The sequence below is a fragment of the Rhinatrema bivittatum genome, chromosome 3, assembly GCF_901001135.1.
Source record: "Rhinatrema bivittatum chromosome 3, aRhiBiv1.1, whole genome shotgun sequence".
NCBI classification, from domain to species: domain Eukaryota; kingdom Metazoa; phylum Chordata; class Amphibia; order Gymnophiona; family Rhinatrematidae; genus Rhinatrema; species Rhinatrema bivittatum.
The window spans coordinates 268,344,022-268,362,625 of record NC_042617.1 but is presented as its reverse complement, the minus strand read 5'-3'; the positions used below and the strand labels follow the sequence as shown (position 1 = coordinate 268,362,625).

The window sequence follows — 18,604 nt, the reverse complement described above, 5'->3', positions numbered from 1 at the left end:
GGCCCTGACACATTCCATGTTCCTCTGGGCCATTTATCTATAGCAGGCATACACAACATAGTTGCAGATCGCTTCAGTCATCAGTTCCAGCCCCACGAGTGGTCCCTGGATCTTTCAGTAGCGACCAAGATATTACAACGTTGGGGTCAGCCAACAATGGACCTCTTTGCATCCGAGCTGAATCACAAAGTGGGCAAATTCTGCTTCCTGCACAAACAGAGAAACCAGTTAGCCAAGGACGCCTTTGCTCGCCCCCTGGAACTCAGGTTTTCTATACGTGTATCCTCTGATACTGCTAATAACCAAAGCACTAGTGAAGTTACAACAGGACAAAGGGTCAGTGACACTCATAGCCCCATATTGGCCTCGACAAGTATGGTTTCCCATACTTCTCGACCATTCGATCAGAGAACCAGTTCGCCTGGGCACAGCACCCACTCTCATAACTCAGGATCAGGGCAGGTTGCGCCATCCCAACCTTCAATCCCTATCCCTCACAGCCTGGATGTTGAAAGCTTGATCCTGCAACCACTCAATCTTTCAACTAATGTCTCTCAAGTGCTTGTAGCTTCACGAAAGCCTTCCACATCGTTGTAAGTGGAAAAGATTCACCACGTGGTGTGCATAGAAAAGTATTGATCCCTTTTCCTGCCCCACATCATCTTTATTAGACTATCTCTGGCACATTTCTGACTCTGGTCTACAGACTTCGTCAGTACGGGTACACCTGAGTGCTATCTCAGCTTACCACAAGGGAGTAGGGGATGCCCCGATTTCAGCGCAACCCCTTGTCAGTAGGTTTATGAGAGGTTTAATTCAACTTAAACCCCCGTTACGGCCACCAGTCACAGAATGGGACCTTAATGTAGTACTAGTAAGGCTCATTCATTCTCCCTTTGAGCCCATAGATTCCTGCAATGTTAAATTTCTTACATGGAAAGTTCTCTTCCTAGTAGCTATTACATCTGCCAGAAGAGTTAGTGAGTTACAAGCACTTGTAACATACTCACCCTATACCAGGTTCCTACACGACCGAGTGGTCCTCCGTACTCACCCTAAATTCCTTCCCAAGGTGGTTACAGATTTCCATTTGAATCAGTCTATAAATTTTCCCACATTCTTTCCAAGACCTCACTCTTACCAAGGCGAAAGAGTTTTACCCACCTTGGACTATAAACACGCGCTAGCGTATTATCTAGATCGCACTAGAGTCCATAGGAAATCCACCCAGCTCTTTGTTTCTTTTGACAAAAACAAACTGCGTATGGCAGTGGGCAAACAAACCCTCTCTAACTGGCTAGCAGACTGTATAGACTTCTGCTATGAAAAAACAGGCCTTTCTCTCCAGGGACGAGTAAAGGTGCACTCAGAGCAATGGCAGCCTCATTAGCAAACTATTGTTCCGTACTGATTGCTGACATCTGCAAATTGCAACATGGAGCTCTCTTCACACATTTGCAGCTCATTACTGCCTAGACAAGGAAGGACGACAAGATTCAACCTTTGGACAAACTGTCTTAAAGAACTTATTTCCAGTATAATCCCAACTCCTTCCACATCCAGCCTGCTGTGATTTCAGTCTGCCTCATTTTTCCCAACAGTACACCAGTTGTACCTGTTGCACAAGTTGTACGCTGTTGGTCCAAAACAAAGATGACTCAGCCTGTAGCTTGCTAATCACCCATATGTGAGGACTATCATCCTGCTTGTCCTGGGATAAAGCAAAATTGCTTACCTGTAATAGGTGTTATCCCAGGACAGCAGGATGTAGTCCTCACGAAACCCACCCGCCACCCCGTGGAGTTGGGTCCGAAACTTTTTGTTTTATTTTTTTGCTTGCACTTATTGCTCTTTTGAAAATCCTCTTAGGATGCTTACCAGGATCTACATGTCCATAATGGAAAGGATCCAGGCCTGCTGAAAACAGTAGTCTGCCCCTTATTTGTCATGCCCAAGTGGGCTGAACATTGTCCGGCTGAAAATTGCTTGTGAGCAATCACTCTGCTTTGCTATAAAACCTTATTTGGAGTTCTGTAAGTTAGGAGTGGAGGAGTAAATGGCCCTTCTAGCTCATTCTTTTTGTTCATACAAATGTTGATTGTAGAGACAAAAGTGATTTCCTGAAAGGAGTCTGTCAACCTTTTGGAGAGAATCTCTTGCTCTTTCCCATATAGCAGGTAACCTTTTAAGGGTGAAGACAATAGATAGCTCTTTCAGGAAGTAATTGCTGTCATCACCAAATAATTTTTCTGGCTAATCTTGATGCTGCGCTGCGTTTTGCCATTTCAGATGTTAAGCAATGTAAGAGATAATTTCCTTTTCCTAAAATTAAGGAAAATGGTTTCAGCATATCTGATCCAGAAAGCCCTAAGGGTATATTTGATTTCAGGTAGCTCAAGTATTTAATTAAAACTCTTGAAATGTAAACAGGACCTGTGGACTTAACTCAGCTCGATCTTTATGGTTTCAAATGCTTTGTTTTTGGAAGAATCTGTTTTCAAAAATTGTAGAAGATTTTAGATCTTGTCATTGGAATTGTGGATCTCTTGGCTAATGCAGATTTTGCTGCTTCGACCTTTGACACCTGAGCCCATTTTAAAGATTGTTTTTGATCTATGGAGTAAATAGAAGATTGGTCGTCTGTGGCTAAAGTATCAGAAAAAAAATTGTATTCAGTCTCATCCAGGTGTTTAGAATTTTTTTCTTTTTCCTGCTTGTTGCTCATTCTTTCAAAACTTAGTTCATTGGTGAATGCAATCCTCCATATTGAGGCAATGTTCATCTTTAATTGCATTATTCTGCTGTTGTATATGCTGATCTGACAGCCAGATCAAATTCTCATGATCTTTTTGTACCTGGAGCACTGATGTTTGATCTTAGGAGAGGGAGACCAGAGCTCCAAGGGGTGGGATACTCTGGACAGGCCCATGAATGTTACTGGTTAATGTTAATTGCAGCTTTGGGAGGAAGAGGGTGATTGATGGATGAATGGTGTTTTAGCCACTTGATCAGTACTGAGGCTGAAAGTGGTGTAGCTCCAAGGAAACAAAAATGTCTCTGGAGGTGCTAATTGGTAAGAGAGGCAGTTGTAGTACAAAGATTTTCCTGAGGATGTAGAAAACATACCTCTGAGAGAGACAAGACAGCATCTTTATTAATATTAACAGGGGTTTCTCCAAATAATCCAGTCAGAAATTACCCATAGCTGCTGAGTGCTATCAGAGCCTGATTGCCATGTCTAAATCCTTTGGAACCCTTTCCCCGTGTGCCCCTATCCCTCTCTTCCCAGGCAGATCTGGGTATAGCCTGTCTGTCATACTGGAGACAACATCAAATTGAGGCTAATGAGCCCAACCAAGTCAAGTGACAGGTTCTGCTTACCAGTTTGAATTATATTGTCACTTGTTGATAGGAAGACTAACCCAAGATCTCGCTATTCTTAGTAGATCATCTGTGAGCAATATGTTCTTACCGTAACTTTTTTTTTTTTATTTATGAAGCAAGTTTGCACTGTTCCGGTTTTATGTTTATTTAGCACCTTCTCGGTGGTCTGTGCTGTACATTGTTCTAGTCCATTTTTGTCAGTTAATTGATGGTTTCACTATATTTTTAGGGGCCTCACTCCAGCACTGGCAGACTTTCAGTTCTTAGAAAATGCCAAGAAACTGTCCATGTATGGAGTGGATTTGCATCATGCCAAGGTAAAGGAACTTTATATCATACTATGTGGTACAATTTTATTATTTCTTCACCTCAAACACCTCCACAACCTGTCATTTACTGAGCTGTAATAGCATATGCAGGCATCCCAAGACCCAGCTGAGACTGTACTATTTAACCCCAGTGTAACTGCACTGTTTCCTCTCTAACCTGAAGAAGGGAAAATAACTTTCAAAAGCTAGTCACAGATGTATTATATTAGTCCAAAAAAAGGTATTGCCTACAACTTGTTTATTAACCCTTGTTTCTAGGGATTTCAACTTCAAATATTGCAGTAAATACAGCTATTGAAGGTTTCAGGAAAAAAAAAAAAAAAGCAGCAGAATAATGATGAAGTCACTACCACTCAAGAAACTTTTGTTTTGCTTCCATAATGATGGCAATAATAATTTGAAATGGTTATACAGAAATTTAATTTAATTGAAATTACATTTTAAAACCTCCATACAGTAATTAACCAATTTGGTCATTTGAATAGAGAGACTTAACTGGTAAAACTAAAACAATAAAGGATTTTGATAAGATTACGGAAGGTTCTGTCTCTCCAACATTCTTGCTAATAGCTATATTTTGTCCAATTGAAAGTGCCTATATTGATAACTGAAAAAGCCAATGTCCTTAAGTCCTTTTATGTTTGTTTCAAAATGTTTGAGCATCATACTTCAAATGTTTTGCGTTCTTGTGTACTCCTAAAGTACCCTGATTGTAAGGTCATTAAGGATATTGCCTGGCAAGGCCAAAGGGACCTAGACAACTGGATGTTTGAATAACGATCAGGGAACTTGTCGCAGTGTCCCTGCGTCTCCTCATGTGCTGCTAGCTCCACCCCTGCATTGATCATGTAATTTTTGTGGCCAGTTGAAGGGGGATGTTAAAGGGGGGTGTGCTGTGGCAACGCGCTGCTCCTTTGCTTGATCCAGCGCAAAATGTGGCAGTTGTTTGTGGTGGTTTGTTGTAGTTTGCTTGTGGTTGGGTATATTGTTTGTAATACCTATTAGGTTGAATTGAGTAACAGTTTGAAGAGGCTTGGATTGTGGGAGTGTTTTATTGCAGCCAGGGTTAGGGGGGTAAGGGAAAGGATGGGAACTGTTCCTGCGATCTTAGGGTTTGGAAGGTATGGTTTTATTCTTAGAAGAAAGCCTTATCAGACCTGAGACTGGACCTTTGTCTTAACTTATCTGCCTTGTTTGTTCAAATTTTTGGGCACTGAACTCGTGCAGTGGCTTCAAACAGTCATTTGTAGGCTATCTTAGTGTTTGCTCAATTAATGACGAGGATATTATTGTGCTTCTGTTTGATTTACAACTGGATTTTTTTATTGCTGTCTGAGTCATGGTATTCTGATCCAAATGCTTTGATGTTGAAACAGTTTTTCCCCATTAGTTATGTTTACATTGATTAAGCACAGTGTGACAAGAGGGGTGGGGTTATTTTTATTTATGAAGGGATGTAGGGCATGGTTTTGATAGTATAACTGTTAAATCTGGGGGGGGGGGGGTCGGGGGGAGATGGATCTTTGCTTTAATCTGTCGACCACAGGGTTTACGAATGGTGGGTTGATACCCGTATTAGATTTTATTACCCCCATGTGTTCAGCATGATAAAGTTGTATTTAGTGGGGATTTTAACATATACAGTGATTGAAAACGTTAAAACCATTGGGAAGATTTTTTGGTAACTTTGCTCTGAATTTGGAACAAATAGTTGTAATGCCTACAGCAGGACATATTTTAGATTTGGTGATCATTCCTCAGGGTAGGTCTCCTCACAACTGGTTTCTGGGTGGTGAGTTGAACCTGTTTCATGACCCAATCACTGTTTTTTTTAGATTTGATTTAAATGTTGGATATATTGGGTTGGAGGTTTCTTCCTTTAAGCAGCAACAGCATTGTTGGGTGATAGACCTGGATAGGTTTAGGGATGAATGGAATAAAACCACAATAGTCTTCATTTTGAATCTTTAGCTGCCTTAGTGGACTCATATCTTAAAACCTTGGCTAATATGATCCAGAATGTTGCTCAGTTAAAGAACAGGGAGAAGCATCCTCATGTGCCATGGTTTAACACAAAGCTGATGAATAAGAAATGACTAATGCGCCAAGCTGAATGGTGATGGCACAAGTCCCTAAATAGTTTAGATAAGGAGGTCAGAGTTAGTTATAGAGCTGAATGTGTGAAATAGAGGAAGTCCTACTTTACTTCTCATATTCATACATCTTTAAATCAATCACTGCAGTTATTTGCAGTAGTCAGGAATTTGTTGGATCCTCCTAAGGCAGGCAACTCAAATATTGTGATGGGCTGTCAGGCATTTGCTGATTGTGTAAGCAAAGTTCAGATATTGGTCAGTCCTTGATCTACCCAGTGGGGGGGGGGGGGGGATTCCTCTGTATCGACTGAGGCTATACCTATTATTTGGACCAGTTTTCAATGAGTATCTAAGACTGAGATTAGCCAGTTTATCAATAAATTGAAGGCATTGGTTTGTCCACTAGATGTCTGACCCTTTGGAGTCTTGTATAGCCTTAGGGACATTTTTTATAAGATCTTTTGAAAGGAAGTACACTTTTTAACTAATAGTCGTTTGTTCTCAGAGTGAAGAGTCCATACAGGAATGTATAAAGCTAGAATATCAGACAAATTATCAGACCAGTCTCCATTAATGGCACGAAATACCATGCATAATGCTTTAAACTTAACCCTATAATAGGCAGCTTTGTTTTATGGTAATATGTAGAAGCTTTGCTTACAGTTGTCTTTCAGAGATTGTGTTCACTCTGTTAGTATCTTCAAACATAGAGGTGTAAAAGCATTTATATGAACACACAAAACAGTTGCCATTATAGTTGCCTAATTAAGGAACCAATTTCTTAGTCATTTTATTTACAGGAGTTGGGAGTAAGAATTCGTAACTAGCTTGCATGCCCGGAATTGTACCACTTTATTAGCCTAACAGTTTGAGATTTGAAGGATAAAAGTGATACCAGAATATATGCACCAGGTGACTAGGATCATAGTAGATGTTTTTGGTTGAAGCTATGCAAATGTGCATGCATGGAATTTAACATTGATATCAACACAACACCATGAGCCTCAGGGAGAATTAACTTGATATGTAAGCGCACACGGTCCCAAAATGAGGTTACTATAATCGCAGAAGGTTCTTTTGTATAAAACTGTCTGAATATGTGCATGCAATAGATAATATTTCTGTTGACTGTTTTGACCATTAGGAAATTATGAAGAATAGAGCTAATCAATTTTTGAGTTTCACAGTATGTGTTTGACTTAAGTTTTCGTATTGATATCCACTGGCCTGGGAACAGCATGGCATATCGTCTCGTTAATGTCATTTTGTCAAGCTTTTGGTTAAATATTTGTTAATGCATATTGTTCACTGTCACTGTAACCTTGAAGATAGTTTTAGTATGGAATTGTAACATTTTAAGCCCCATTCCTTTTTTGCATCAGAATTATTTAATAGTACAGGGAGATTCACTCAAAAGAAGCCCCAAATATTCTGTTGTAACTTCTGTTAGGATGAAGCAATCTGAACAAAAAAAAAAAATACGCTACATACCTTGACGTATGTGTAATCTTTTGCATTATATGTGATGCTGGAAATGATCACCGTTTTCCGCCAGATACATTTCGACATGGCGCTCCATGTTCCTGAACATGTCTGCGAGCATATCGGGGGGAATAGCAGCAATTTCACATTGGATCTTTTTCTTCAAATCTTCCACAGTGCAAGGCTTGTTCTGATAGACTTTTCCTTTAACCATACCCCAAAGGAAGAAGTCTGGTGATGTGAGATCCGGCGACTGTGGTGGCCAAAGCCCTTTTGAAATTACCCTGTTGCCAAAAAAGGACTCAATTTCTGCTATGCTCTTTCCCAATGTGTGGCATGTTGCTCCATCTACCAAATGGAGGTTAAAAGTCACGACAGTTTTCCAGCTCCTTCCTCATCTCTCCGACATGGGGGTATCCCGCCTTGTTTGAAGCTCCATATACTGAGGAGCACATTGCACGTTGTTTCGTTCAGATTGCTTCATCCTAGTGAGTTATTACAGAATATTTGGGGCCTCTTTTGAGTGAATCTCCCTGTACTTGTCAATGTTTTCAGTAGGTTTGTTAAATTTTATTATAACATCTAGCTACATCTTTACATTATATTCATGTTTAACTTATTTATTTATAATTTGATGTTTTAATAATTTCTATATCAGTGACTTTTTGTTGTTTTTACAGATTGTAATCTTCTTATGTTTTATTGTTATCCTTGTAAACCGTTGTGAAGGCTAGTACCAAACAGTATATAAAAGTCCTCAAATAAACGAATCTTCAAATTGTTAATTCTTACTTTTGAATACACAGTAAAATGTTGCTTTTACTAGCACAAAAATAGAGGATAAGCACTGTTCATACCACACTGCTACTTTCAGACCAATGTAATAAAAGTTCAATGAAATCAATGCTATTTAGATGTTATGTGCTATTTTGTTCGGAATTATATGCAAATAAGTACTGCAAAGTAGCATATTTACTTTTTCTATGGACTTTATCACAAAAACTTTAGTTACACCTCATTGAGAGAGTAAATTTTGTTTTGCGAAGTGTTTGGCGTGCATACTTTATGTATTTAAAGTTAATTTGCATAGTTTTGCATGCAGTAACTCTTTTGCATTGAAATTGCGATAAAACTTGCAAGAGAAGCTGGTTATGCTAAAATAGCTATTTGCCACATGGGCCAATAGCATTCTCTCCCATTAAACACAGGCTAATAGTGATTTTAGTGTGTGAGCGACCTTTGCTGTACTTTAATACAGTAGCCCCTTGTTTCCTGTACGTACCTGGATCAGTCCAGACAGTGGGTTATATCCCCCGACCAGCAGATGGAGTCAGAACAGAGTTTGAGACGTCAGCATATAGAGTAGTGCACCCTCTGCTGGAGCTCAGTATTCTTCTGACTCCAGCAGATGCGAGTGGGGGGATCCACTAGCTCCCCCAGATTGACAGGGTTTCTTCATTTTTAGTTATTTCTTTCTTTTTCTCCACAGTATTTCCCTGTCTTATGTTTCTCTTCATTTTGGATCCTTAAAGTTTAAAAAAAAAAAAAGTTTTCAATTTTTGAGGAGGCGTGTGTCTGTGGATTTGCCTTCTCTATTCTGTACTCCTTTCCTCTTCCGTTGGGGTAAGAGGAAGTTTTTTGAGTTTCTTTCTCCACAGGTTTGCTTCTTTTTGGTGGTGCCCCGTGGATGCCGGTGGTTCCGGCCGCTCCACGCGTCGTTGGGGGTCCCGCGGTTCGCAAGCTCCGCCCGTGGGTGTGTGCTCAACTAAAACGGGGGTTTTCCCCCGCAGTTACTGGACCCCTTCGGCGGGTTGTTAGGGCCATTTCCAGGCCCCCCCCCCCCCGCGGCACTAGCTCATCTTTGGCCCACCCCTGAGGCTTTTCTTTTTCCCGGTGCTGACATGCCGCGGTCCTCGAGGTGTGAGGCCTGCGGCGAGCTGGGAAATCAATTTCTGAGGGAGGGGCTTTGTGAGCAGTGCTTCCCCGACGGGGAAGGCACCCTGCAGTCCTCCGGTGCGATTTCGGACCTGCCTCCTCCTCAGCCGGGTGGTGCGGGCCGGCCACGACGCCACCTTTGGCGGGAACGGCGGCCATTTTAGGGGGTCAGCGTGAGACGGACTCGCTCCCAGATGCAGACAGGATTGGTTGCACTGGCTCTCAACAGGCTTTGCCCCCGGCGGGAGGTTTGCCCGACTGGGGCTCCCAGGACGGTCCCCCCCCAGGGATTCCAATCAGCTCTCCGTTTTTCTCACCTGACTTTATTCTGGCAATGCACATGGCTTATTTGCAGGGTATGGGAGCGCAGGCGCCTAATCCCCTGGGGGCCCCTCCCCCCAAGGTTCCTAAACTTGCTGTTGGTCTCACCGCCTCGTCCATTATGCCTGGATCCCTGCCGGGTCCCTCTCCCGTGCCACCCCGGCGTACCACGGGGGCGGCTTCGCCGGTGAGAGAAGTCTCCCTGGAACCCCCGGAGGCGCATCCGGATGGACATACGGAGGGGGACGACCCTCGAGCCCTACAGATTTTTCAAAAAGAAGAGCTGGATGAACTCATCCACCACATTATTCAGGAGCTGGACCTCGACCCACCTCCAGATCCGCCGATCCCTGTGGCTCCTGCCGTCGCCACCTCGTCTCGCAAAGGAGATCCAGTACTTGCCGCCCTCCGTCCTAGAGCAAGGGCTTTCCCTATTCATGAGTCCTTCCTACAGCTTCTCACCAGGGAGTGGGACACTCCCGAGGCATCCTTGAAAGTCACACGTGCCATGGAAAAGCTATACCCGCTCCCTGAGGATTTTTTGGATCTTATCAAGGTGCCCAAGGTGGACTCAGCGGTGTCGGCAGTGACCAAGAGGACAACCATCCCGGTCACGGGGGGAACGGCCCTGCGGGATACGCAGGACCGTAAACTAGAGACCTTCCTCAAGAGGGTCTTCGAAGTCTCCGCCCTGGGTATGCGGGCCGTGATGTGCAGTTCGCTCGCGCAAAGGGCCAGCTTACTCTGGGTACAGCAGCTTCTCACCTCTCAGGAATTGCCCCCCGAAGAGGCCGCCCAGGCGGACCGGCTGGAATCTGCCATAGCATACGGGGCGGACGCCCTGTATGATCTCTTTCGCGTAATGGCGAGGTCCATGGTTGCGGTTGTAGCAGCCCGACTGCTCTTGTGGCTTCGCAACTGGGCAGCGGATGCTTCCTCCAAGTCGAGCCTTGGCTCCCTCCCCTTTCGGGGGAAGTTCTTATTTGGAGAGGATCTGGATCAGATCATCAAGTCACTGGGGGAAAATTCGGTGCATCGGCTGCCGGAGGATAGACAGCGTTCCTTCAGATCTTTTTCTTCCGGTAGAACCAGGGCACAGCGACGTTATAGGTCTTACCAACAGTCCGCTTCCCGGACACAGCAGACAAGACCCCAGCCTTGGTCTCGTTCCTTTCGTGGGCGGAGGCCCGCGAGAGAGAGTCCAGGGCAGGGAATTCCGCCCACAAAGTCATCCCAATGATGCCAAAGGAGCCCACTTCTCACCTCCCTGGATCGGAGGCCGCCTCATGGACTTCTACGAGGAGTGGGCGTTTATCTCCACGGACCAGTGGGTGCTGGACACGCCTTGGAATTTGTCCGCCCCCCGAGGGACCGGTTCATCTTCTTCCCCTGCGGTTCGGATCTCAAGAGGATAGCGGTTCAACAAACACTAGACCACCTGCAGGAAATAGGGGCCATCGTTCCCGTCCCCTTCGAGGTGGGCTTGGGCCACTATTCCATTTACTTCATCGTTCCCAAAAAGGACGGTTCCTTTCGCCCCATCCTGGACTTGAAGGAGGTAAACAAGGCCCTCAGGATCACCCGGTTCCGCATGGACACTCTCCGATCAGTGATTGCCGCAGTGCACAAGGGAGAATTCCTCGCTTCACTGGACCTCTCGGAAGCGTACTTGCACATTCCCATCCTGCCGGCTCACCGGCGGTATCTTCGCTTCAAGATTCTCGGTCAACACTTTCAGTTCAAGGCGCTTCCCTTCGGTTTGGCGACCGCACCTCGGACCTTCACAAAGATCATGGTAGTGGTGGCGGCGGCCCTCCGCAAGGAGGGTATCCGAGTACATCCGTACCTAGACGACTGGCTGATTCGAGCGAAGTCCTTCTCACATGGTCAGACCTCAGTGGCCAGAGTAGTACAATTCCTACGCTCTCTGGGCTGGGTGGTGAACCTTCCAAAGAGTTCCCTTGTGCCCTCGCAACACCTGGATTTCTTCGGGGCGAGCTTCGATACCCGGCGGGGGATGGTGTTCCTGCGCCAGGACAAGGCGCAAGCCCTGAGAGAGCACGTGTCTCTGTTTTCGGCTCTGGAGGAACCAACCGCCTGGAATTATCTGCAGCTCCTGGGAGTAATGGCCTCCACCATCGACATGGTACCCTGGGCATTTGCACACCTGCGTCCACTGCAGGCGTCCCTACTATCCCGCTGGAAACCAGTCTCCCAGGAGTATCAGGTGATCCTGCCGCTTCCACCATTAGCCAGGAAAAGCCTGGATTGGTGGCTTGTCCCTTCGCATCTGGCTCGGGGAGTCTCGCTCGAGGTTCCCAATTGGGTGGTGGTGACCACCGATGCCAGCCTCGCGGGATGGGGCGCCATCTGCGAAAGAAGCGCCACTCAAGGGACTTGGACGCCAGAGGAGGCAAAGTGGCCGATCAATCGCCTAGAAACGAGAGCCGTGCGTTTCGCTCTCCAGCGTTTTCTTCCCCTGGTGCGACACAGAGAGGTGAGGATCCTCTCTGACAACGCCACCACCGTGGCCTACATCAATCGGCAAGGGGGGACAAGAAGCAAGCATGTCTCCCTCGAGTCTACTCCCCTGATGGAGTGGGCGGAGAGCAATCTCGTCCGGATAGCGGCCTCTCACATCGCCGGGGTGGACAACGTTCAGGCAGACTTCCTGAGTCGTCAACAGCTAGACCCCGGCGAGTGGGCTCTCTCCGACGAGGCAATGCATCTGATCATCCGTCGTTGGGGGACTCCACGCCTCGATCTAATGGTGACCTTTCTCAACACCAAGGCTCCACGCTTCTTCAGCCGCAGAAGAGAGAGCAGCGCGGAGGGGGTGGATGCCCTTGCCCTTCCGTGGCCGTCGGATCAACTGCTCTATGTGTTTCCTTCTTGGCCTCTGGTCGGCAAGGTTCTCCGCAGATTAGAACATCATCGAGGGACTGTAATTCTCGTCGCCCCGGAATGGCCCCGTCGGCCATGATTTGCAGATCTACTTCAGATGATGGTGGACGGCCCACTTCGCCTGTCCCATCTTCCTCATCTTCTGCGCCAGGGTCCGGTATTTTTCGAGCAGGCAGAACTCTTCTGTCTTGCGTCCTGGCTTTTGAACGGCGCCGTCTCCGCCACAGAGGCTACCCGGAGACAGTGATCTCAACGATGCTTCGTTCCCGCAAGCCTTCGACCTCCGTCGCTTACGTTCGAGTTTGGAAGGTCTTCGAAGCATGGTGTTCCGACCGCGGAGTCCAAACCATGGAGGCGACTGTCCCGCTGATCCTTCATTTCCTACAGGATGGTCTGGATAAGGGTCTCGCCTATAATTCGCTCCGGGTTCAGGTGGCGGCCTTGAATGTCTTGGTACAGAAGGGCTGCTCTCTACCCCTTCAGCCGGATATCGCACGTTTTCTGAAGGGTGCCAAACACCTGCGGCCACCGGTCAGGGATCCTTTCCCTTCTTGGAGCCTCAACTTGGTGCTGCAAATGCTGTCGGGCCCTCCTTTTGAACCCCTGAGGGGGTCCTCCCTCAAGGATCTGACCCTCAAGACGGTTTTCCTGGTAACCATCTCTTCTGCTCGCCGGATTTCAGAACTTCAAGCCTTGTCCTGCCGAGACCCTTATCTGCGTTTCTCCGACTCCGGGATTTCCCTTCGTACGGTGCCATCCTTCCTACCAAAGGTGGTCTCAGCCTTCCACGTTAATCAAATGGTGGAGCTTCCAGCGTTTGCTCCAGAGGAACCCCGGTCTCTCCGGCTCCTGGACGTCAAAGCGTGTACTGCTCCGCTACCTGGAGGTTACCAATGCCTTCCGGGTATCCGATCATTTGTTTGTCCTCTGGTCAGGACCGAGGAGAGGTTCTCAGGCATCCAAGACGACTATTGCTCGCTGGATAAAGGACGCCATCTCATCCGCTTACATTGCGGCGGGGCGGGTGCCGCCTCGCAGCGTCTCGGCTCATTCCACGCGATCCCAAGCGGCGTCCTGGGCGGAATCTCGCTCTGTTTCCTCCCAGGAAATCTGCCGGGCGGCGACATGGAAGTCGTTGCACACTTTTTCCAGACATTACAGACTACACCTGGCGCCTCAGTGCACGGGTTCTTTTGGCGATCAGGTTCTCCGAGCAGGTCTCTCAGGACCCCACCCGGTTTAGGGAAGCTTGGGTACATCCCACTGTCTGGACTGATCCAGGTACGTACAGGGAAAAGAAAATGATTCCTTACCTGCTAATTTTCGTTCCTGTAGTACCATGGATCAGTCCAGACGCCCGCCACTAGGGGTTTCATTAGGTCCTGCTCGGATTCTTCCAGGTATCTTTCATTCTGTTTGTCTCTGATTATTGTTACTGTTCACAGCTCCTCCCAAGTTGACTGTTGCTGGTCCCGTTGACTGTTTGTTTACTTATATCTTTCTCTGTTCCTCTTTGGGAACGGTTCTGGATCCAAAATGTTGTGTTTTTTGCTTTTGGGCTTTGCTATGCGTAATACTGAGCTCCAGCAGAGGGTGCACTACTCTATATGCTGACACTCTCAAACTCTGTTCTGACTCCATCTGCTGGTCGGGGGATATAACCCACTGTCTGGACTGATCCATGGTACTACAGGAACGAAAATTAGCAGGTAAGGAATAATTTTCTTATCTGATTTCTTCCTGAAACCGTTGGTAAAGATGTCATTTTGTCAGTAGGATCTTAATGATCTTAGATTGTAAACAGGATCTATGAAAATTAAAAAAAAAAATGAGTAAAGAGCATTAAAAGTTTGAAGTATGTTTTAAAAAGTGCATTAAAAATATTAATGATTTTTATTTTGCAAAACAAAAGTGATTTCATTTACCATGTCTGGGGAAATATGCCAAGCACACTGTCCCAACAACAATCATTAACTCTCAACAAGAAACAGAAAAAAAATATTCTTGTAGTGAGGAAAAATTTTAAGGTGTTTTATATATATTTCAGTGGGTGTTAGTAAGCAGAGAATAAGTGCCAAACCTCTCTACCACGAGAGACGTATCCAGGACCCCTCGATCATTCACCCATATAGATTCTAATGGTTGTCAAAGTTCAATTTTTCTGTGTTTCAAACGTGCATATAAAAAATTTATTTTAACACAATATTGCAAAACACCCCAATAACTTGGTACAATCATATGTAATAAGTCAAAAAGATTCTAAATTACATCCAAAACCCTGACGTCAGCTGGCGTGTCATGTGAAACTGCATCAGGGGGACTTATCTGAGGTGATTAATCATGTCCCGCAAAGAAGGATCACTCTGATCATCCGATCTCCAAACTTCACCCCCTCCTTATACTATTAAGTTTTTTTCCCTGCCCTTCCTCTGCTCCTGTAGCTACCAATTTTTTAGGGTCCCTAATTTTAGGAGCCTAATGAAATTAGGAGCCAAAGTTTAGGTGTTCAGCTATAGTAAATTTTCAAAAGGCTGAATTTAGGAGCCTAACTTCGTGTTAGGAGCCTGGACCCTATGAAAATTGGCCCCTATATCTTTAATTACGAGTTGTCTAATATAGTATCCAAATGACCTTTAGTTTTAGTTGAACTTGCTACAAAACACCACTGCCCGTATTCTTACTAACACAAAAAAGAAAGATCACATTACCCAAGTATTGAGAGAATTGCACTGGCTACCCGTAGAGCAAAGAATAATATTCAAAACATTATGTATTATACATAAGGTATTATATGGAGAAATGACAGATTGGCTTAATACCACTATCAGATTGCACGTATCGCAGCGCGAATTGAGATCAGCAAACAAGGGATTACTTTCAATACCTACTGTAAGAACCGCCCATTTATGTGAAGTGAGCGACCGTTCCATCTCAATTGCAGGACCCAAACACTGGAACAAATTACCACTTGAATTGAGGCTGCAATCCGATAGGAAAAAGTTCCGGAAAGATTAAAAAAGCTGGCTATTTCAACAGGCATACCCGAGTGAGAGCCAAGTCCAAAGCTGAAGCCTATTTCTAGCTTTGTATAGATCTTTTTATGCTTGTATTCTTAACTATTTTATGACTTTTAGATTGTTATTAATTGAACACGTAGAAATCTTAACTAATTTATGCTTTATTGATTTTTAGATGTTATTACGAAGGATTGTTTTATTTTCATTTTTCTATTTCTTTTGATGTTAAAATGAATGTAAACCGTCGAGATGGACTATGTCCGTGCAACGGTATAGAAAACTGTTTAAATAAAATAAATAACTTAATTTTCCTTTTTTACCACAATAATAACTCCATTTTGATTACATTGACTTTATATAATACCTGCAGTTGGTTGCTCTGGATTATCTTCCAGTTTTATTTTTATCTCTGTCCTTGGTTTTTTAATCATTGGTGAATCGTGTCTCTGCCCGCCTGCCTAACTTAATACATCTGTGAATGTTTACTGCTGATCGGCATGCTTTACGCTGTTCAGTAGTAGTTCTCCTTAACTTTCACCCTCTCCTATACTGTTAGGTTTTTGTTTTTTTTGTAATGTTTCAATGGGTTTTGATGTCTGTAACTCTTAGGGCAAATGAACACATTAAAGCGTAATTCAAAAGTGTTTTTTTGACTTCTAAAATCCTTCGTCAAAGACCATGCTGTATTTACAACAGGTTCTCAAAAATATTATATTATTGGTTACTTATCTGAAATGACCATAAGCTTGTTGTTAAGGAAGTTGATTCCTATAGCTGACGTAATGTGCAATTTTATTTATTTATTCAGTAAACTTATTACTCACATAATTGCCAAAGCATTCTAGGCAAGGTAACCTAATAATACAAATGTTATTGGTCAGTCAGTGATGTTTATGTCTATTAATTTTTCCTGTAATGACAACATACAGTACATGATTGGAAAATTCCCTTGTTAAATACATTTTTTGCATGCTCTATTAATGTTTCAGGTATCTGTAGTATTTTATTTTCCTGTCCTCTCCATTATCAGTCGTGACATTGTAGCATGATCCTGTGCCAAATTCACTTTAGTCCATTTAGGTGTTAGAGGTTTGAGATTTTCTCCTTGGTAGTTTTTAATCCATGCCTGTTGTGTCCATTTGGATTCCACTTAGAATAATCAGGAGCAGATTGCCTTATTGGCTAATTCATTTAGCCAGCTGCATTAGTTTTATAGTTTTAATATGTCTGTTCTGTTGACTTTGGTAGGATTCTGAAGGAGTGGACATTATGCTGGGTGTTTGTGCTAATGGATTGCTCATTTATAAGGACAGACTCCGAATCAACCGCTTTGCCTGGCCTAAAATATTGAAAATCTCTTATAAACGTAGTAACTTTTACATTAAAGTGCGACCTGGAGAGGTAAGGCATTTCTTTATCCATTTTATTTAACTTGTTTCTTCCTTGCATAGTTCAGTACTGCAGTTTTAAAACGAGATTCTGGAAAAAGGTAACTTTATAAAAATGAGACCTCCTTGTTGTCCAAAACTATTTTATGACTAGGATGCCATCTTTTGATCACTTTGGGGTTAATTTTCAAAAGGATTTACATGCCTAAAACTGGGTTTTACACACACAAATGCATTTTACATGTGTAAGTGGGCTTTTGAAAACTGCTACAGCAGTGTTACATTTACTTACGTAACTCCTTTGAAAATTACCTCCCCTATTTGTTGAAAATTGATTTATGATGAATTTCCCAAGACATGCTAATCTTGAATTCCTTTGGACTCCATACCATGTGTTGCTAAAGTGTCCTATCTTCCTCTGAGTTCCAGAGTGGGAACTGGTTTTAGTAAGCCTGTGGAATCTGGTCATAGAGTAGCGAAGGTTCCTGGTTTATCTAGGGTTACTCAACAAAGGACACACGTTTTTGAGTAAGATGCAAGAACTGGTTTCTTTGGGGTCGCTTTTTTGCTCAAATTTCCTTGAAAATGTGAAATGAAGTTTGACAATAGTAAATTTGTTTTTATGAACCAGACCAGTTAAATGGTTTTCTCCAAGGTAGGACCAAAACCAGTGTTTTGTCACTTCAGTAGTCCCAGTTAATTGGGTTTGGATTTTTTTTTGTAGAACACCTTGAAATTCCTATGTCTTATGTGATTATTTAATGTTTTTCAGTTTTTTTTCTTTAGATATATGGTAAAGCTTTTCTATAGGGAGCAGTTTAATTTTTATTTAAAATGTGTACAATATTTCTTTTCAAGATTCTTGATCGATGTAAAATTGTAAATTGAATAAAGAAATATATTTAATTATTGTACAGTAAAAATGCACTGACAGACTAAATATCTCTGGAGCTGACTTTATCAGACAGTACTTTCCTGTTGCCTGATGATGTCATGTCCTGAAAGACTCAATTTGAAAGTTTGCATTGTCACTTTCTTACTAAAAGATCACTTTTGTAACAAATTGCAGTTTTCTTAACACTGGGAGGCAGTATGAATACCTCTATCCTGTGCCCTATCTCAACATCAGGAGCACAATAACATACAGAGACAATGATTGGATATATAAGGCCGCAGCTTTATTGCCCATGCATAATTACAGTGATTTCCTTCGGGTACCTGAGCCATTTTATTGCCCATAACACGAACCATGTCACCAACACTTTTCCATCTGCCATGAGCCCAGCAAGACGGCCATACTTTATCCAACCTACTGTCTTATTACCAAGCAAAGGGCAATCCAGGTAGTCTAAACAGTCAGCTCCACTGGCTTGAGTACCCTGCTCCAAGCCGTGACATATTATATATGATGTACGAGTACTTGTCAACTACCTAACATGACATTACCTATCTTTCATACAAGCATCCCTAACTTTGCATTAACCAATTTTAAAACAATTTACATTGCCTCCGCACTTTATATGGTCCATTTAATACATGTTGCAACCGTAGGAAAGAGTACAGTTGAGTGGGTTGGCAGGACCTCAGACTTTAGCAGGAAAAAAAGGGGTATCCCAGAGGCAAAGTATTTTAAGGTCCAAACTCATCAGAAGGCAATCTCTCAGCCACATCATCCAAATGCAACCTCCCCTTCCAAATTGCAACACCCCCTCCTTCACTGACGTTGCATTGTTGCCTGAACTGTGGCC

At 43.8% G+C, this 18,604-nt stretch overlaps 1 protein-coding gene across 13 annotated transcripts in view; it reads left to right on the top strand.

Annotated features, from left to right (window-relative positions):
• EPB41L2 (erythrocyte membrane protein band 4.1 like 2) overlaps positions 1-18,604 on the top strand; it is a 647,115-nt gene that overhangs the window by 419,629 nt on the left and 208,882 nt on the right. For all 13 annotated transcript variants that reach the window (XM_029594566.1, XM_029594576.1, XM_029594575.1 and 10 more), the window contains 2 exons: positions 3,614-3,701; positions 16,717-16,869. In XM_029594566.1, the coding sequence (XP_029450426.1) occupies positions 3,614-3,701; positions 16,717-16,869 (241 nt within the window). The remainder of the gene's footprint in view (positions 1-3,613; positions 3,702-16,716; positions 16,870-18,604) is intronic.